This window comes from Hyla sarda, chromosome 6 (assembly GCF_029499605.1).
Source record: "Hyla sarda isolate aHylSar1 chromosome 6, aHylSar1.hap1, whole genome shotgun sequence".
Lineage (NCBI taxonomy): Eukaryota > Metazoa > Chordata > Amphibia > Anura > Hylidae > Hyla > Hyla sarda.
The window spans coordinates 201530330-201549841 of record NC_079194.1 but is presented as its reverse complement, the minus strand read 5'-3'; the positions used below and the strand labels follow the sequence as shown (position 1 = coordinate 201549841).

At 42.6% G+C, this 19512-nt stretch overlaps 2 protein-coding genes across 5 annotated transcripts in view; both read left to right on the top strand.

Annotated features, from left to right (window-relative positions):
• Window positions 1-4417, top strand: part of HSF4 (heat shock transcription factor 4) — an 87536-nt gene extending 83119 nt beyond the window's left edge. For all 4 annotated transcript variants that reach the window (XM_056526248.1, XM_056526246.1, XM_056526247.1 and 1 more), the window contains one exon: window positions 1165-4417. In XM_056526248.1, the coding sequence (XP_056382223.1) occupies window positions 1165-1340 (176 nt within the window). In that variant the 3' untranslated portion in view covers window positions 1341-4417. The remainder of the gene's footprint in view (window positions 1-1164) is intronic.
• A 4852-nt stretch (window positions 4418-9269) lies between these two features.
• The window catches only part of LOC130277480 (5-hydroxytryptamine receptor 3A-like), a 29301-nt gene continuing 19058 nt past the window's right edge, over window positions 9270-19512 (top strand). Inside the window, exons 1-3 of the mRNA XM_056528154.1 lie at window positions 9270-9357; window positions 12191-12351; window positions 13069-13113. Of these exons, the coding sequence (XP_056384129.1) occupies window positions 9270-9357; window positions 12191-12351; window positions 13069-13113 (294 nt within the window). The remainder of the gene's footprint in view (window positions 9358-12190; window positions 12352-13068; window positions 13114-19512) is intronic.

Sequence of the window (19512 nt, the reverse complement as noted above, 5' to 3'; positions counted from 1 at the left end):
GCCACCATGTGCAAGGGGGAGAATTAGAAGTCTCTTCCTTTATAAGTAAGGCTATGTGCACTATGTCTATTTTGGGCTGTTCTTTGAGAACATCTCAAAAGGCATCTGAGATAGGCCTTTTTCTTACGATTACATTTATTACACTTAAAATTATACTTACATTTATATAACTTAATGGTATAATGTCCCTTCATTTCCAATCAGTTTAGCATTATAACCATTTCTGTTAGGCATATAAATTTTAATATTTTGGCACATAAATGGTTCAAAAGAAGCCTCTTGCACTTAAAGGGAAAGTCCGGGGAACTGAATTTAGCCTACACATATCCTCTATCCACAGGATAGGGGTTAAGTGTCTGATCTCAGGGGGTCTGACCACTGGGACCCCCGTGACCTCCTCTACAGGGCCCCATCTACTTACCTGACCTTGGCTAGCTTTGGTCCCCATCTTCCTGGACAAGCACAAGTGATGGCTCATTCAGCCAATCACTGGCTGCAGTGCCACCGGCTGAGTGTGCCGTCACTTGCACTTGTCCCAGAAGTCGGACACCTTTCCCCACTGCAATAAGAAATTTATCAAGACATTAATCCCCTATCTACAGGATAGGGGATGTGTCTGTTAAGTTAAGTTCCCAGGACTAAACCTTTAAGTGCAAATGCTTATTTTAAACCCTTTATGTGCCCAAAAAAAATGTCTCCTTTGCAAAAAAAAAAAAATATATATATATATATATATATATATATAAATATAAATACCAGAATTTTTGCAGCACTCCCAAACCAATACATGTGGGTGTCAAGTTGAAAAGAAAGTGCAAGGACTGAAATTACAGGATGCTAGTCTACTTGCATTGACTTCTTTTTCAACTTAATATGCAGCAAAAATTCTGAGGGTGACCTCCGATTTCTTCTTTGTGTTTTCACTTTTTTGACACTATATTTTGATGTGGTTTTGGAACAGATTAGCTCAATTCAATGAGAACTTAACATAGTAAGCAGATATGGGACAGTGTAAAATAAAAATAAAAAAGAACACAGCAAAAAATTTGGTCTAATGGCCATTAGAGTTGCAGAATAGGCCCATTATACTATACTGATGTTTTTCAGTGGTAATGTGCTCTTCTACTTATTAAGGATAATAAATGGATTTCTTTTGTTTTAAAGGAAAAGAACCAGATCTTGAGAACGCAGTGCCTTTCCTGACAGAAGAAATGGTGAACCTGGCGGGATCCTCCTCACTATTTGGTGCAGAGGACAGTGTGGCTTCTTACATGTCTAGTGGCGTCCTTCAAGGAGATTCTGCCCTTAGACTGCACCCTCCAGAAGAGAGGAACGAGTGACCTTCACATTGTAATATATATGTAATACAGAGAGTGCCACTTTACTGAAACACTGCATATATAATGAATGAAAATGGACCTACTGCACTACATATAGTAACTTCTCATAGCATTAGGAAGTAAGAAATGAGCAATAGTATGTTTTTACAATTCCGGCCTTGAGAGTATCTCGAACTTGGGTCCCAGCCAGAACCCATAGAATTACTAATATGCATTTAAGATTATTTTCAGTCCATGTGGGGACAATATGGAAGTACTGGATAGTGGTGTTTGATAGAAGTCAAATCGAATGTAATTTCTTCTGCCAATTGCTTAAAAAATTGTTTGAATGTCAATTCTTCCAGTTCTTTAAATCTGAACTATTTAACTTCTTTGTATCATATTAATATATATTGCAGAAGGTTCATTTTCAGCAGGGGAGAGGTGGGTTCTGGGTGTTTGTGGAAAGAACACTCAGGTTTGAATGTATGAAAAGTAACGGGATTCTCAAACAAACAGTAAAACCAGACACAAAAATGTATAACCTCTTCAGAGCCATCAATACTTTGCACAAGAATAGTACATTTCTTCTGGCTTTTAAGGGGTAATGCTACATATTTATGGTCCGTTTTGCATTATTAGAAGTGATCCCGTTAAACCCCAATGCCCCCCCAGGAGGGTAATGGGGTATCGCTGAATGTAACGAGTTACCTGCCGTGAGTCGCTAAGGATTCTGGGAAGCACTGGTAATTTTTTTGTAGTTTTTGAAGACTAAAGTCAAATTAAAATTTTTTTTTTTTAACAAAGTTGAGCTTTGTTCTTTTTATAAATAAATAAATATATATATATACATATAGATATACATGTGCAAATATATATATCTCCATACTATAATATTTGTGTTTTTCACTTAAAACATTATATTGATACATGGAAACCTTTTTTTCATGTATTTCTGGGTTTCCTTGTAACTTGACAGCTTTCTATATGTTAACCTCTTCAACACCAGGGCACTCAGTGGTTAATTTGCTGCTTTACCATCTACTCCCCTGCCAAATTCCTTCCTGGTCAGGTTCTTTTTTGTTACTGCCATGGCTTGTGTATATTTCCAATAATCGCTCCAAACTAAATGCAACTTCTAGTTGTGTGTGCTTCACAGGAGTGGAGAAGTTTAGCAGCCTATCAGAGTTTAGATTTCATTTTGTCACGTGTACCAGAAACATAAAACAAGGACTCAGATTGGTTGCTTTTATCGAGATAACTTGGATACCAGAGGCCTATATTGCAGACAAAAAGTTGTGGGGTTACCCCTAGAAAGCGATCAGATTCTAGGTTTCAGTTTGTAAATGCAGATTAGCAAATTGAATAAGAGACCTGATTGGCTCGTGTGTCCATAAGGCCTAGTATATATGTTTGCCATGGGGTCCCCTGTGGGAAATACATTCTGCCCTTTATCTCAGTATAATGCCATCTTCCTATAGTTTCGTTTTTTTTTTCTATTGTATGGAGCTTTGTCTGCGAACTGTATGGTTTTGAAGGAATTGAAAAGAAAATTGCAAACACCTAAAACTCTGTGACCATTGGTGTTTTTTTCTTTTCCAGCAATAATGGCATATTCTGTAATGCTTATATTATAGTGGTGGTATCCGCCAGGATTCATTGGGTTCCATCCCAGCAGTCATGGCTCCATTAAAGGGTGTACCCAACTGATCAGTAAAAGAAGCCGCAAATCTTCTAAAATAAAAAACAACCCAGTACTCTACTATTTAGTTCTTCTCTGATCCACACAGATGTTTTCTTGGCCATTTGTTTACAGGCTGCCAGCAATGAGCAATGATACAAGTTGTTGTTGGGGTGTACTGTTTTTCACTCCCTGTTAATCTTCGATAACCACATGACTAAAGGCGGCTAATGCACTAGTCCCACTGCTAATCCCATATAGTCTATACAAATGTCCTTGAAATCCAAAAGTCAATGAAACTACCAGTCTTTGAAAAGACACAGTTGCGAACATGGATGTATAATCTACATACCAATTTTATTGTTTAAGAAAGTATGTTAAGATTTGAGGTGTAGTGGTATATTAAAAAAAAAAAATAATAATGTGTTTTGCTTGTCTGATATTTCTAAGCAAGCATTGCAATTTCCAGTGTGCATTGAAGGGCTGAGTGCTTGAGGTCTTTAGGTAACCCATATTTCTTATTTATGGGACTGGTGCATTAACAAATGCCTTAAATGGGTACTCCAGCCCTAAGACATCTTATCCCCAGCGATGCAGCCTCCAAGTCTTCCGGGTCACGACTACGGGGCCGGAGTATTGTGATGTCAAGCCCCGCCCCCGCAATGCAAGTCTCTGGGAGGGGGTGTGATGACCCGGCAGACTCGGAGGCTGCAGTGCTGCGTGCAGCTCCCACAGGTGGGTGCTGTATGCGAGATTGCGGGGGTCCCCATTGGCAGGAGCTATTCCTTTGAATAGGGGATAAGATGTCTTAGGGCCGGAGTTCCCCTAAAGATTATCCCCATCAGGTCAAGATTTCGTACCATCTTGCTACAGTTTAGAAATTTAAATGTTAACATTTCCACCATACATATTTACAAATATGTTCACATTGAGGCTCTGTTCCTGTATGCTTGGTTGAGACATTTCCAAAGGCTGGAAAAGGGCTACATGGTGACATTTTGTACTATCAAGGGATAACAATGATACATCCTCAGTGCTTCCCCCCGACCCTATAGAGAAACACCGAGGTTGTGATAGTCTGGAGAATGTAGCTAAATTCCTTCAGTTAGCCCCGGCCTAAACTTGATCGTTTAGACAAAACCTGAAATTTACCCTTTTTACCCAAGTTAAGACTGGTTTCCAATTACCAAACTTACGTACCGTATATACTCGAGTATAAGCCGACCCGAGTATAAGCCGAGACCCCTAATTTCAACCCAAAATCCCAGGAAAAGTTATTGACTCGAGTATAAGCCTAGGGTGGGAAATACCTCATCCCCCCCTGTCATCATCCAGACCCGTCATTAACATCCTCATCATCCCCTTGTCATCATCCCACACATCCCCCCTTCATCATCCCCTTGTCATCATCCCACACATCCCCTTATCATCCCACACATCCCCCCTTCATCATCCCCTTGTCATCATCCCACACATCCCCCCTTCATCATCCCCTTGTCATCATCCCACACATCCCCTTATCCCACACATCCCCCCTTCATCATCCCCTTGTCATCATCCCACACATCCCCTTATCCCACACATCCCCCCTTCATCATCCCCTTGTCATCATCCCACACATCCCCTTATCCCACACATCCCCCCTTCATCATCCCCTTGTCATCATCCCACACATCCCCTTATCATCCCACACATCCCCCCTTCATCATCCCCTTGTAATCATCCCACAACCCCCCCCTTCATCATCCCCACCCCCCTTCATCATCCCCACACCCCCCCCCCTTCATTATCCTCTTCTCATCATTCGCCCTCAGTGGTCTTCAACCTGCGGACCTCCAGAGGTTTCAAAACTACAACTCCCAGCAAGCCCGGGCAGCCATCGGCTGTCCGGGCTTGCTGGGAGTTGTAGTTTTGAAACCTCCGGAGGTCCGCAGGTTGAAGACCACTGCGGCCTTCAACATGCGGACCTCCAGAGGTTTCAAAACTACAACTCCCAGCAAGCCCGGGCAGCCATCGGCTGTCCGGGCTTGCTGGGAGTTGTAGTTTTGAAACCTCCGGAGGTCCGCAGGTTGAAGACCACTGCGGCCTTCAACATGCGGACCTCCAGAGGTTTCAAAACTACAACTCCCAGCAAGCCCGGGCAGCCATCGGCTGTCCGGGCTTGCTGGGAGTTGTAGTTTTGAAACCTCCGGAGGTCCGCAGGTTGAAGACCACTGCGGCCTTCAACATCATCCAGCCCCCTCTCACCCCCTTTAGTTCTGAGTACTCACCTCCGCTCGGCGCTGGTCCGGTCCTGCAGGGCTGTCCGGTAAGGAGGTGGTCCGGTGAGGAGGTGGTCCGGGCTGCTATCTTCACCGGGGGCGCCTCTTCTCCGCGCTTCCGGCCCGGAATAGAGCCGTTGCCTTGACAGCGACGTATCTGCGTCGTTGTCAAGGCAACGTGACTATTCTGAGGCCGGGCCGGAAGCGCTTAGAAGAGGCCTCCCCGGTGAAGATAGCAGCCCGGACCACCTCCTCACCGGACCACCTCCTTACCGGACAGCCCTGCAGGACCGGACCAGCGCCGAGCGGAGGTGAGTACTCAGAACTAAAGGGGGTGAGAGGGGGCTGGATGATGTTGAAGGCCGCAGTGGTCTTCAACCTGCGGACCTCCGGAGGTTTCAAAACCACAACTCCCAGCAAGCCCGGACAGCCGATGGCTGCCCGGGCTTGCTGGGAGTTGTAGTTTTGAAACCTCTGGAGGTCCGCATGTTGAAGACCACTGAGGGTGGGGGAGTTCACTCGAGTATAAGCCGAGGGGGGTGTTTTCAGCACGAAAAATCGTGCTGAAAAACTCGGCCTATACTCGAGTATATACGGTACATACTTACCAGGTGTCCTACAATGCAAAAATCTCTGGAGGTTTTCTGGCCTATTTTCTCTAGATCATGCCACCCTTATAACCTACACAAAGTGGTATGGTAGTCTACCGTGTCCTCCAGCCAGCTTAGAAAGTATTCACTTATACAGAGGACAGGGTGGGTCATTATATTATATGCTTGCCAAAAGTTGTCATGATCCTAGGTAGAAGTCTTTTCTAAATATGGGCACAACATAATTGGGCTTCTATCATTGTACCTGACAGGAATATGAATGTATGCTCAATGTGACTGTACTGGGACAGCGTGTATACTGTGTCTGTAAATAATGTATTTACCCCTTAACACATTATATACATTACCAACTTCCTTATATTTGCTAAATCTCTACCTTCCATATACATTTACCTTACCTGTACCTTGCTCTCTGCTGTAGATACTATAATCCATACTCGTGACTGGTAGCCCTAACTCCTCTTAGCTGTACATTGTAGCCCTACTTGAATCTGATGCACTAATAAGACCTATTTGCACTATGCTGTAAATTTGTATAGTTTTACAAACAGCCCAAATTCAATAAATATTGTTTTCTCAATGACGATGTCCGAGTCACAGTTTGTTCTTAGATGTTTTTTTTGTTTCATTTTTTGCCACATCCAGAATTCACACATTTGAGGATATTAAAATGTAACTTTAACACACCTGTAATGCTGTTCTGGAGACCTGATCAAGGCTAAAGCTAGATAGTAACATTAGATGTAATCAGGAGTGGGATTCCCCAGGGTGCAGCAGGATTATATTTTGTAGTTATTTAGTATGTGGTGGAGATACATTCATTATTGTCTCTTATATAGAGAATGAGGATCTGCTGCAGAAGTGAGAAAACAATGTTGTTTAGGGGTCAATTTCTGCAAAGGTTAAATGTAACTAAAAGAAATCATGGCGAACTGGAGCAGTGTCCCATCATAATAATAATTATTTATATAGCGCACACAAATTCCTCAGCCCTGTATACTCTGTCCCCATTGTGGCTCACAATCTAAATTTACCTATCAGTATGTTTGGGAAGACACCTATGCTTACATGGGGAGAACATACAAACTTGTTGCAAATGTTGTCCTTGTGGGATTTAAACCCAGGACTCCAGAACTGCAAGGCCGCCATGGTGTCCCCATCAGCACAGTGTTCATTTGTAAGGTCTGCAGTGACAATGGGTAAAACAACGTTTCCCAGCCTACCCTTACTACTGCTTAGGTCACATTGGGAGCTGTAGTTTCACACATAGCATGTTAACCTGACTTGGCAATGGTACATTTTAACATTACAGTGGATATAACTTTCCACAACACTGCGGACTCAAGTAGCGAGTCTGTTGTTAACAATGTAAATCCTATGCTTAGATGTAATGCTGTTTAATAGAACCAAAGATCATGTCCCAGACAAAGAATTGGCTTACAGCCATCTGCAAATGAATGACACATAATGTGGCTTTCATAAGATGGGACTAAATATTTTCCTTATTGCACCCAAAATTAAGGCCAGATAGCCTCTTGAAGCTTTATCAAATTCAGCAGTTTAAAGGTGACAATACACATTAGATAAATGTCAGCCAAAGCCATCAATTTTGTCATGAGCATTCGGCCATCTCATGTGTACAGGACTGTCCTGACTTTTTCTTGACAGCAGAGGTCTTGTGCTGCTGAAAGAACTAAGGCTGCTTTCACACTATTAAAACACTTCCGTTATGAACGCCCGTTAGGAAATCGGCAGTTAAACAGCCTGCACAAAATCACTAACGGCCGTTAGAAAATCCCATTGTTGTCTATGGGATTTTTCTAATAGACGTTTTAACCCGTTATCACCCGTTATTAATACCGGCCGTAATTTTGTGATGGGCGATAGTGATGGGAGAATTCATAACGTGACGGCCAGTATTAATAACGGGCGATAACGGGTTAAAACGGCTATTAGAAAAATCCCATAGACTTTACTGGGATTTTCTAACGGCCGTTAGTGATTTTGTGCAGGCTGTTTAACTGCCGATTTCCTAACAGGCGTTCATAACGGAAGTATTTTTATAGTGTGAAAGCAGCCTAAGGGAAAAGGTATACATTCTAAAGCATACACTTTTCTTACATCTCATCAGCAGCACAATTGTTGGGATGTAGCAAGAAGAAAACCTAGGGTAGAATCTCTTGTACAGATCTAAGAAGAGACCTATCACTCCAAAGATTTTTTACTGCATCTGTTTTTGGTGTATACTATAAGGCTGTGGTACAAATCTGTTCTTAAAGGGGTACTCCAGCGCTTAGACATCTTATCCCCTATCCAAAGGATAGGGGATGAGATGCCTGATCGCGGGGGTCCCGCCACTGGGGACCCCGTGATCTTGCATGCCGCACCCTGTTTAAAATCAGTCCCCGGAGCGTGTTCGCTCCGGGTCTGATTACTGTCGATCACTGTTGATTACTGACATCACACGGGGCGGAGCATTGACGTCACAATGCTCCGGCCCCGTGATTGACAGTAATCAGACCCCGAGCGAACACGCTCCGGGGACTGATTTTAAACGGGGTGCGGCGTGAAAGATCACGTGGGTCCCCAGCGGCGGGACCCCCGCGATCAGGCATCTTACCCCCTATCCTTTCGGTAGGGGATAAGATGTCTAAGCGCCGGAGTACCCCTTTAAGAAACAAAGGAGTGCTCAGCTACAGAAATCGAAAGAGCCCTGGTAGAATAGAAATCTGTAAGTATACAGCCTGGATAGAAGACAGTGTCCTATACAGCGACTAACCAAGCTTATAAAACAAACAATATGCCTGCTTAGCTAAGTCTGACAGCATAGGGCTCATACAAGGTGACGTGGCAATCATAAGAGGAGACAGTAGGTAGAATCTAAAAAACATAAGGGAGCATAGTCCTTTTATAGTATGGCTTCATCATTATCATTCCGCAGGGTGGAAAAATCCCCACAAGTTTGCTACTGATAGGATGTAAGGGAAATGTGATTTTCTTGAACTCTCCCTTTTCAGTAGGGGATGTGAACAACCCAATAGCAGTATTAATACCTGCACCCATTTCATCACTCTAATGTTTTTTTTCCTATTAATCACAATCTGAATTACATTACATAACATTACAAAGGGAAAAAATAAGCATTTAACTATCATTTTTCATTTTCACTTCGGCACTCTTATCCTCCCTCTCCTTTAACACCACCAGGTAAGCATATGTAAAATAAATATACAGAGGTTGCTTCAGGGTTGCCTTTAGGATAGTCTGCGGCAAATGTTTGCTTTCGCTGCTTTCATCCTTGGATTCTTGTTCCTGTGGAGAATTATGTACTGCTAAATAAGTTGTATGTCTAGTTTAACTGCTGGATTGTGGCATGCCAAGGGTTTCCGGATTAACAATGAGATCTAAAGGTAGAGCGTCTCTTGAGCTCAGGACTGCTTCTGAGATGCAGAGGACTTTTCTTATTCTCATGGTTATTCTGTTTGGTAAGTTACCCTTTATAATTGCCTCCTATGATACCTCAATTGATTCTGGAAACACATTACACCTCCATTTTGAGGCTCTTCCATTAGATCCCCAAGCTGCAATACTATGCATAGCCCATAAATATCAATGGCACCATATGTAAAAGAAAGCAGAAATTCTGTATTTTACTACAATTTTTTAGCTGAAATTGTGGTTATATTTTTTATATTTTTGTTTGCTATGATTAGCCTTATGGAAGTAGGGGTATTTTCTGTAAATGGACACCACTTTAATGCAGTAGAATTTCAGTAGGACTGTTATGACAGTGCACTTGTTTGCACTATTTTCTAGAATTAGACCACTCTTGTTTATAAAATAATATAACTTTATAATTTATGTGTTTAAAGAAGTTTTCTCATGGAGACAATGCTGTTAGCCCCAGTGATCAGCTGCTATTGCTGAGGTCATTTTATACAACCATTAGTATCACCTTCCAGCCATTTAAATACGTGGTTGACCATAGGCTGCGTTAAATAGATGGGATGGGTTCACTAGAGTGGGAGTCACTCTGAAAATGTTCTTTATTTTCAATATATATTTATTAACAAAAATGTAATTTTAAGTATGTATCAAAAAGGAGATACAAATAAGTTGGGCTTGCAGGACCGAATAGAAACCATATAACAACAACACTATTTAAGGAGAAGGAATAACATGGTTTGTAGGGTTTAACAAGATGATCATGTGGCTCAATATCAGTAGGTACAAGAACATTGATAAAATATTTTATGAAAGGTTTAACATTATGGAATATTCAGAACCATTGTAGAAAAAAAATGGGTTTTCAAACCTTTTTTATGTGTGGTCAGTCACTAAGCAATACAGAGCTATAGGATCTAAACGATAGAACCATAAAACAAGTGAAGATAGAACAAAAGAAGGATAAAAAGGGGGGGGGGGCAGAAGATTGGAAGGTGCATTGGTGATTACCCACATATGGTGCCATATGTTGCAAAGTCATTTCAGAAATCATATAGTATGAAGTCCCTGGCTTAAAGGATTTATCCAGGAGTAGAAGAACAGAGCTATTTTTTTTTTCAAAAACAAAATCACACCTGTCTGCAGGTTGTACATGGTATTACAACTTGGCTCCATTTACTTCACTGAAACTATGCAGCAATACCACGCACAACCAGCAAACAAATGTGATGCAGGTTTTTTTGTTTTTTTTTTAAATCAATGCTGTTTTTGTAATGCTGGATAACCCCTCGAATACCTTATAAAGTTTATATTGATGCTCATATCAATAAAATGAACAGTCTTAAATCTGAAGTCACCCATAATTTCTGCCGAAAACTCTGCTTTCTGGTGGAGATGAGACATTTCAACATGCCACATAGTAGCTGTATGAGCTGTATGCCAGTGGTGGGGTATAATTGGTCTGGCTGCCGTAACATTAAATCTTTTTGTGCAGTGTAGAGCAATGTACCTTAAGAGAATTATCTTCCTCTTTTTCACATCACCAACATAAATATGCTACTGGTGTAAAGTATCTCAATTATGTGCATCTTCTATTATCTGTTGTTTGGGTACATAGGGGAACATTTCTCATTGCTTTTAGAGCTGTTTAATCATCTATATTTGGCGCAGTTTAGGTGCAGTGGAGTTTTTTTGTGCCACTTTTCAAATAAACATTCTTTGCAATGTTATCTTGCAGTCCATTTATCCTTTTCATGATGCAGTGGTCACATATTTATCAATTGAGACTATAGTAAAAAGTCATACATTTTTGCATAAAGAGCAAAATCCAGGCGCAAATCTACACCATCTAAAAGGAAACGTGAGAAAAACCTCTACACTAAGGAAATGTACAAAGCACTGACTTTTTGATAAATTTGTTGCATGCAAAACTACAGTCAAAAAAAGAGTGGAGAAAAACAACTATACTAGACATCCTTTGATAAATGTCTGCCATCATGTTTAGAGCAATGGCTACGCAGCCATACTTAAGGCCATTGTATACAATCTGATGGCAGGATGATAATAAGCGCTGATCTCTGTGATCGGGGCTATTTTACTGAGCCTTCACATGGCTGGATTCATTGTGCAGCCCTTACAATTTATCATTATCGGGTGCACAGAGCGATATTATTGGCTGCACAAAAGATCCAGTTAGTCGATAAACCATTGTTTGCTCATTCTTTGGCTGATCTCTGACCTTTACACGGACCAGTTATCGGGAACTAGCCTTCTTAGGAATCCTCATGTGCCAATACTTGGCCAATGTAAAAGGGCCTTAAGATTTTTGAGTACCCACCCTTCCTGTTTTCTAAAGGATGTTGTTATTTAAAGTACGGGATTAGTGGTGAAAACTCAAGATGCCAAGACCATCAGGGCCAGAGGTATTCTCTGAGACTGCACACCTTTTGTTTGCAGGCCTTCACTTTTTTCCTTGGAAACCTCTGTTGGGATTTATTTTACCAGAAATCATCAATAAACTTGTTTGGTTATGATGTAGCTGTATATTTCTGTTCATAAAAATGTGTACTATTTTTTTAATGAAGTAGATCCTTAAGTGTGGACTATGCACTTAACTACATGTGGATCAATGATCTATGGTGTTGTGAGGATATTGTAATTTCCTATGTATCACGTTCACTGTACCTTTGTTTATGTCATGTATTTTAACCCTTATCAACTGTAATGTGCCCTGGAACCAAGGGTTCTATATGAATTAATAATATTTATAATATTGTCACATGAGGATTTAATAATAGTGTCCGTGCGTTTTTTATGATACAATGTGTAGCTTGTAGCATCTGATCATAATATTATTTATGCACTTTAAAACAGCTGTAACGTGTGGCCAAGACACATGTGGATATTACAATGTGACAGACAAAATTGGTGTCCTGGAGCAGTCTCCTCGCCTTATGAATATCAGACCTGTCCACAACTGGCTTCAACCTACAATTGTATCAGTGGATATGACCTTCAGAGGAGTCCTAGAGTTGGTAAATATTTGCAAAAAGACCCACATAATACTATTAAGTTACGTATGCACCTTACCTGAACTTCACTTATCTTACTTTATGACATATAGTAACAAGGTCGGTTTTATCTTCAGTTATGAATGAATTATATTAGAGAATGTTGTGCATGTAAGTAGTTATACAGTAATACAATGAAAATAAGACATGTTAAAAATATCTCGTCAATCTGAGAATTAGCGCTCCCCTCTACACCAGCTTACCACGAAAATGCTTCATTCGGTTCAGAACTGGACACTAAACAGGCCCCCAAGCAATCTCACCTCAAGTTCTATGATCTTCTGATGTGGCTCAGTGCCCTTCAATTTTTTTGTATATGTGACTATGTCAAATTGAAATTTTATTTTTAATATAAGATTGTTAGTCTTGTAAACCAGAGGCAAAAAAATCCACATCTGCAGCAAATACCGCTGCAAAATGCCCCTGAATCAGCGCTGCATCTTTAACTAGGCCAAAAAGGCCCAGGCCTAGGGTGGCACATTATCACAGTGGCGGCTTAGGACACAATTATTATTATTTTTTTTTTTACACTGATGACAATGCCACCATTTGAGACCATTGGCCTATAGTAACCAATCACAACTCAGATTTCATAACTTATCGAGCTTTGGTAAAATGAAAGCTGAGCTTTGCACAAGGTTTGATAAATCTCCCTCAATGTTTCTCACAATTGTTTTGCAGGATGAAAAGCTGCAGACTATGACAACTTTGATGCATTTTGCAATGGTAAAACAATTGTTAGCAATATGTTACTATGCTAAGTAAAGTGACGCCTGCTCCACCTTTCTAATCAATATGTTCATAGCATGCTGCTGTTCCTGCTTCATCTCTGTCTGATCAATAGATTCATAGCATGCTACTGAACCTGCTCCACCACTGTCTCAGCAATATGTTCATAGCGTGCTGCTGTTCCTGCTCTACCACCATCTGAGCAATAGGTTCATAGCATGCTGCTGTTCCTGCTCTACCACCGTCTGAGCAATAGGTTCATAGCATGCTGCTGTTCCTGCTCTACCACCGTCTGATCAAAAGGTTCATAGCGTGCTGTTGTTCCTGCTCCACATTTGCCTGAGCAATAGGTTCATAGTGTGCTGCTGTTCCTGATCCCCCTGTCTGATCAATAGGTTCATAGCATGCTGCTGTTCCTGCTCCACCTTTGCCTGAGCAATAGGTTCATAGCATGCTGCTGCTCCTGCTCCACCACCGTCTGAGCTATAGGTTCGTAGCATGCTGCTGTTCCTGCTCCACCACTGTCTGATCAATAGGTTCATAGCGTGCTCCTGTTCCTGCTCCACCTCTCTCTGAGCAATAGGTTCATAGCATGCTGCTGTTTCTGCTCCATCTCTCTCTGATCAATAGGTTCATAGCATGCTGCTGTTCCTGCTCCACCTTTGCCTGAGCAATAGGTTCATAGCATGCTGCTGTTCCTGCTCCACCTCTGTCTGATCAATAGGTTCATAGCATGCTGCTGTTTCTGCTCGACCTGTCTGATCAATAGGTTCATAGCATGCTGCTGTTCCTGCTCCACCTCTGTCTGATGAAAAGGTTCATAGCGTGCTGTTGTTCCTGCTCCACCTTTGCCTGAGCAATAGGGTCATAGTGTGCTGCTGTTCCTGCATCACATGTCTGATCAATAGGTTCATAGCATGCTGCTGTTCCTGCTCCACCTTTGCCTGAGCACTAGGTTCATAGCGTGCTGCTGCTCCTGCTCCACCACCATCTGAGCTATAGGTTCATAGCATGCTGCTGTTCCTGCTACACCACTGTCTGATCAATAGGTTCATAGCGTGCTGCTGTTCCTGCTCCACCTCTCTCTGATCAATAGGTTCATAGCATGCTGCTGTTCCTGCTCCACCTCTCTCTGATCAATAGGTTCATAGCATGCTGCTGTTCCTGCTCCACATTTGCCTGAGCAATAGGTTCATAGTGTGCTGCCGTTCCTGCTCCACCTCTGTCTGATCAATCGGTTCATAGTGTGCTGCTGCTCCTGCTCCACCACCGTCTGAGCAATAGGTTCGTAGCGTGCTGCTGTTCCTGCTCCACCACTGTCTGATCAATAGCTTCATGGCGTGCTGCTGTTCCTGCTCCACCTTTGCCTGAGCAATAGGTTCATAGCGTGCTGCCGTTCTTGCTCCACCACCGTCTGAGCAATAGGTACATAGCGTGCTACTGTTCCTGCTCCACCACCGTCTAAGCAATTGGGTTCATAGTGTGCTGCCGTTCCTGCTCGACCACTGTCTGATCAATAGGTTCATAGCGTGCTGCTGTTCCTGCTCCTCCTTTGCCTGAGCAATAGTTTCATAGCCTGTTACTGTTCATGTGCCACCTCTGCCTGAGCAATACATTCAAAGCATGCTGCTGTGCCTCTTTACTAGTAATACTTACACAGTTGCTTTCTTTCCTTTAGATGTCTGGCCAATCATAGCACAGCACCTACTACTCACTGCTTTGCCATGACATAGTGCTGGTAAAAGTGCACTGGACTGAACCGGCTGACAATGTGCTGAAATATAATTTACAGCAAACTACTATAGATGTGATGGCATGTGGAGGGAGAAGGAGTTACAAAGGCAGTGTTACTAAAACAAGATCAATGCATTTCAGACTACATGGGTCCTTACTCATGACTACACACAAATTTATATATACAGTCATAGCCGTAAATGTTGGCACCCCTGAAATTTTTCTAGAAAAACAAGTAGTTCTCACAGAAAAGTATTTCAGTAACACATGTTTTGCTATACATATGTTTATTCCCTTTGTGTGTATTGGAACTAAACCAAAAAAGGGAGGAAAAAAAGCAAATTGGACATAATGTCATACCAAACTCCAAAAATGGTCTGGACAAAATTATTGGCACCCTTAACTTAATATTTGGTTGCACACCCTTTGGAAAAAAAATAACTGAAATCTGTCGCTTCCTATAACCATCAATAAGCTTCTTACACCTCTCAGCCGGAATGTTGGACCACTCTTCCTTTGCAAACTGCTCCAGGTCTCTCTTATTGGAAGGGCACCTTTTCCCAACAGCAATTTTAAGATCTCTCCACAGGTGTTCAATGGGATTCAGATCTGGACTCATTGCTGGCCACTTCAGAACTCTCCAGCGCTTTGTTGCCATCCATTTCTGGGTGCTTTTTGATGTATGTTTGGGGTCATTGTCCTGCTGGAAAACCAAAGATCTTGGACGCAAACCCAGTTTTCTGACACTGGGCTGTAAAGTGGGGCCCAAAATCCGTTAGTAATCCTACGATTTCATGATGCCTTGCACACATTCAAGGCACCCAGTGCCAGAGGCAGCAAAACAACCTTAAAACATCATTGAACCTCCACCATATTTCACTGTAGGTACTGTGTTCTTATCTTTGTAGGCCTCATTCCATTTTCGGTAAACAGTAGAATCATGTGCTTTACCAAAAAGCTCTATCTTGGTCTCATCTGTCCACAAGACGTTTTCCCAGAAGGATTTTGGTTTACTCAAGTTCATTTTGGTAATATGTAGTCTTGCTTTATTATGTCTCTGTGTCAGCAGTGGGGTCCTCCTGGGTCTCCTGCCATAGCGTTTCATTTCATTTAAATGTCGGCAGATAGCTCGCGCTGACACTGATGCTCCCTGAGCCTGCAGGACAGCTTGAATATCTTTGGAACTTGTTTGGGGCTGCTTATCCACCATCCGGACTATACTGCGTTGACATCTGATTAGCTACAGTGCCATGGGTTGCAAACTTCTTGATAATGTTGTGCACTATGGACAAAGGCAAATCTAGATCTCTTCAAAAGATGGACTTTGAGATTGTTGATATTTTTCCACAATTTTGGTTTTCAAGTCCTCAGACAGTTCTCTTCTCCTCTTTCTGTTGTCAATGCTTAGTGTGGCACACACAGACACACAATGCAAAGACTAGTGATTTTTATATTGCCCACACCTGTTACTTGCCCCAGTTTAAAGTATCATCATATGCTTGAAACAATCTTATTTTTTCACAATTTTGAAAGGGTAGCAACAATTTTGTCCAGCCCATTTTTGGAGTTTGGTGTGACGTTATGTCCAATTTGCTTTTTTTCCTCCCTTTTTTGGTTTAGTTCTAATGCACACATAGGGTATAAACATGTGCATAGCAAAACATGTGTTACTGCAATCCTTTTCTGTGAGAAATACTTCATTTTTTTCAGGGGGTGCCAACATTCATGGCCATGACTATATATATATTTTTTATTGTATTTCATATATATATATATATATATATATATATATATATATATATATGAAATACAATAAAAAATACAATAAAAAAATACAATCACATAGGGATATTGCATTAACCCCTGAAGTACTATGCTATTCAAATGAAGACAGGAGCAAACAATACATATTAAAGCATTAGTTTCATTAACTCCTTGGGGACGGAGGGCGTATGCATGCGCCCTCGCGTCCCGTCACTTAAGGACGGAGGGCGTATCCATATGCCCTTGGCATTTCCGATCACTGCCGCTCGCCGGGCGGTGATCAGACCAGGATGACTGCTGATATCTATCAGCAGGCATCCCTTGGCAATGCCTAGGCGGCTCCTGAGACCCCCCCATGTCATTGATCGCGGCAAATCGTTGGTCAATTCAGACCAGCGATTTGCCCGCGATCCGGGCTAATCGGGTCACTGGTGACCCAATCACCCCGGAAAATAAGAATGATCGGAGCTGTCAGAGACATCCAAAAGGATAGGAGCAAGGTGGCAGTGTTGCCACCCCCTCCTAACCCCTGCCATTGGTCGGTCAGGCTGACCACCAATGGCAGGAGGGGGGTTAGAGTTCATTTCCCCCACTCTGGCCACCGATCGGAAGTCGGGGCAGCGAGGGGGGAGCATGGCCCGACTTACCCGGACCGGTGGAGGCGGCGGAGCCGGCATCCCGGAGCAGCGGCGGCAGCAGGAGGAGCGGCGGCCATAAAGTGCGGCAGAGAAGGCTGCAGTGAAGATCGCGGTAAGTGATCTTCTCTGTGGCCTTCTAAAAGCTGCAAAACTACAACTCCCAGCATGCCCAGACAGCCAAAGATTGTTTGGGCATGCTGGGAGTTGTAGTTTTGCAACATCTGAAGTGGCCCAGTTTGGAGACCACTATACGGTGGCCCTCCGTCTGTAGCCCTCCAGATGTTGCAAAACTACAATTCCCAGCATGGCCAGACAGTCAGGGATGCTGGGCGTGTAGTTCTGCAATATCTGGCCCTTCATATGTTGCAGAACTACAACTCACAGCATGCCTGGACAGTCTGGGCATGCTTGGAGTTGTAGTTTTGCAACATCTGGAGGACTACAGTTTGGGGACCACTACTTTGCGGTCTCCAAACGGTTCTTCCCCAGTTGTTGCATAACTACAACTCCTAGCATGCCCAGACTGTCCAGGCATGCTGGGAGTTGTAGTTCTGCAACATCTGAAGGGCCAGATATTGCAGAACTACACGCCCAGCAACCCTGACTGTCTGGCCATGCTGGGAATTGTAGTTTTGCAACAGCAAAAAAAAAAAAAACAGAGTCTGTTTCCTAACTCAGTGATTCCAACCCGTGTGCCTCCAGCTGTTGCAAAACTACAACTCCCAGAATGCACTGACAGACCGTACATGCTGGGAGTTGTAGTTTTGCAACAGCTGGAGGCACATTGGTTGGAATCACTGAGCTAGATTCTGTTTTCTAACTCAGTGGTTCCCCACCAGTGTGCCTACAGCTGTTGTAAAACTACAACTCCCAGTATGTACGGTCTGTTATTGCATTCTGGGAGTTGTCATTTTGCCACAGCTGAAGGTTTAGGGCGCCCCCCCATGTGAATGTACAGGGTACATTCACATGGGCAGGTTTACAGTGGGTTTCCTTCGACAAGTTTGAGCTGCGGCAAATTTTCCGCCGCAGCTCAAACTCCCAGCGGAAAACTTACTGTGAACCCCTGCCTGTGTGAATGTACCCTAAAAACACTACACTACACTAACAAATAATAAAAAGTAAAACACTACATATACACCCCCTTACATGTCTCATACGGCAGTGTTTCCTAAAGGGAGACTCCAGCTGTTGCAAAACCAAAACTCCCAGTATTGCCGGACAGCCATAGACTGTCCTGGCAGGCTGGGAGTCTTGCAACAGCTGGAGGCACCCTGTTTGGGAAACACTGCTGTAGAGTTTTACTGTAGGTACCCGGGTCCGCCCCTATTGCAAATTCCTTATTTAGGCCTCAAATGCGCATGGCGCTCTCTCACTTCAGAGCCCTGTCGTATTTCAAGGCAACAGTTTAGGGCCACATATGGGGTATTTCTGTACTCGGTAGAAATTGCACTACTAATTTTGGGGCGATTTTTCTCCTTTTACCCCTAATGAAAAGGTAAAATTGGGGGCTACACCAGCATATTAGTGTAAAAAAAAATTAAAATGTTTACACTAACATGCTGGTGTTGCCCCATACTTTTTCACAAGAGGTAAAAGGAGAAAACGAAGCCCAAAATTTGTAACACAATTTCTTCTGAGTACGGAAATACCCCATATGTGTACATAAAATGCTCTGCGGACGAACTACATGGATCAGAAGTGAGAGAGCGCCATGTACATTTGAGGCCTAAATTGGTGATTTGCACAGGGGTGGCTGATCGGTTACAGCGGTTCTGACATGAACGCAAAAAAAAAAACACCCACATGTGACCCCATTTTGGAAACTACACCCCTCACAGAACGTAACAAGGGGTATAGTGAGCCTTAACACCCTTCAGGTCTTTGACAAATTTTCGTTAAAGTTGGACATGAAAATTAAAATTTTTGAATTTTTCCCCTGAAATGCTGGCGTTACCCCAAATTTTTCATTTTCACAAGGGTTAATAGGAAAAAAGCCCCCCAAAATTTGGAACCCAATTTCTTCTGAGTATATAAATACCCCATATGTGGAAGTATAGTGCTCTGCGGGTGAACTGCAATGCTCAGAAGAGAAGGAGCACCATTGGGCTTCTTTTGAGAGAGAATTAGGCTGGAATTGAAGGCTATGTGTGTTTACAAAGCCCCCATGGAGCCAGAACAGTGGACCCCCTCCACATGTGACCCCATTTTGGAAACTACACCCCTCACGGAATGTAACAAGGGATACAGTGAGCATTTA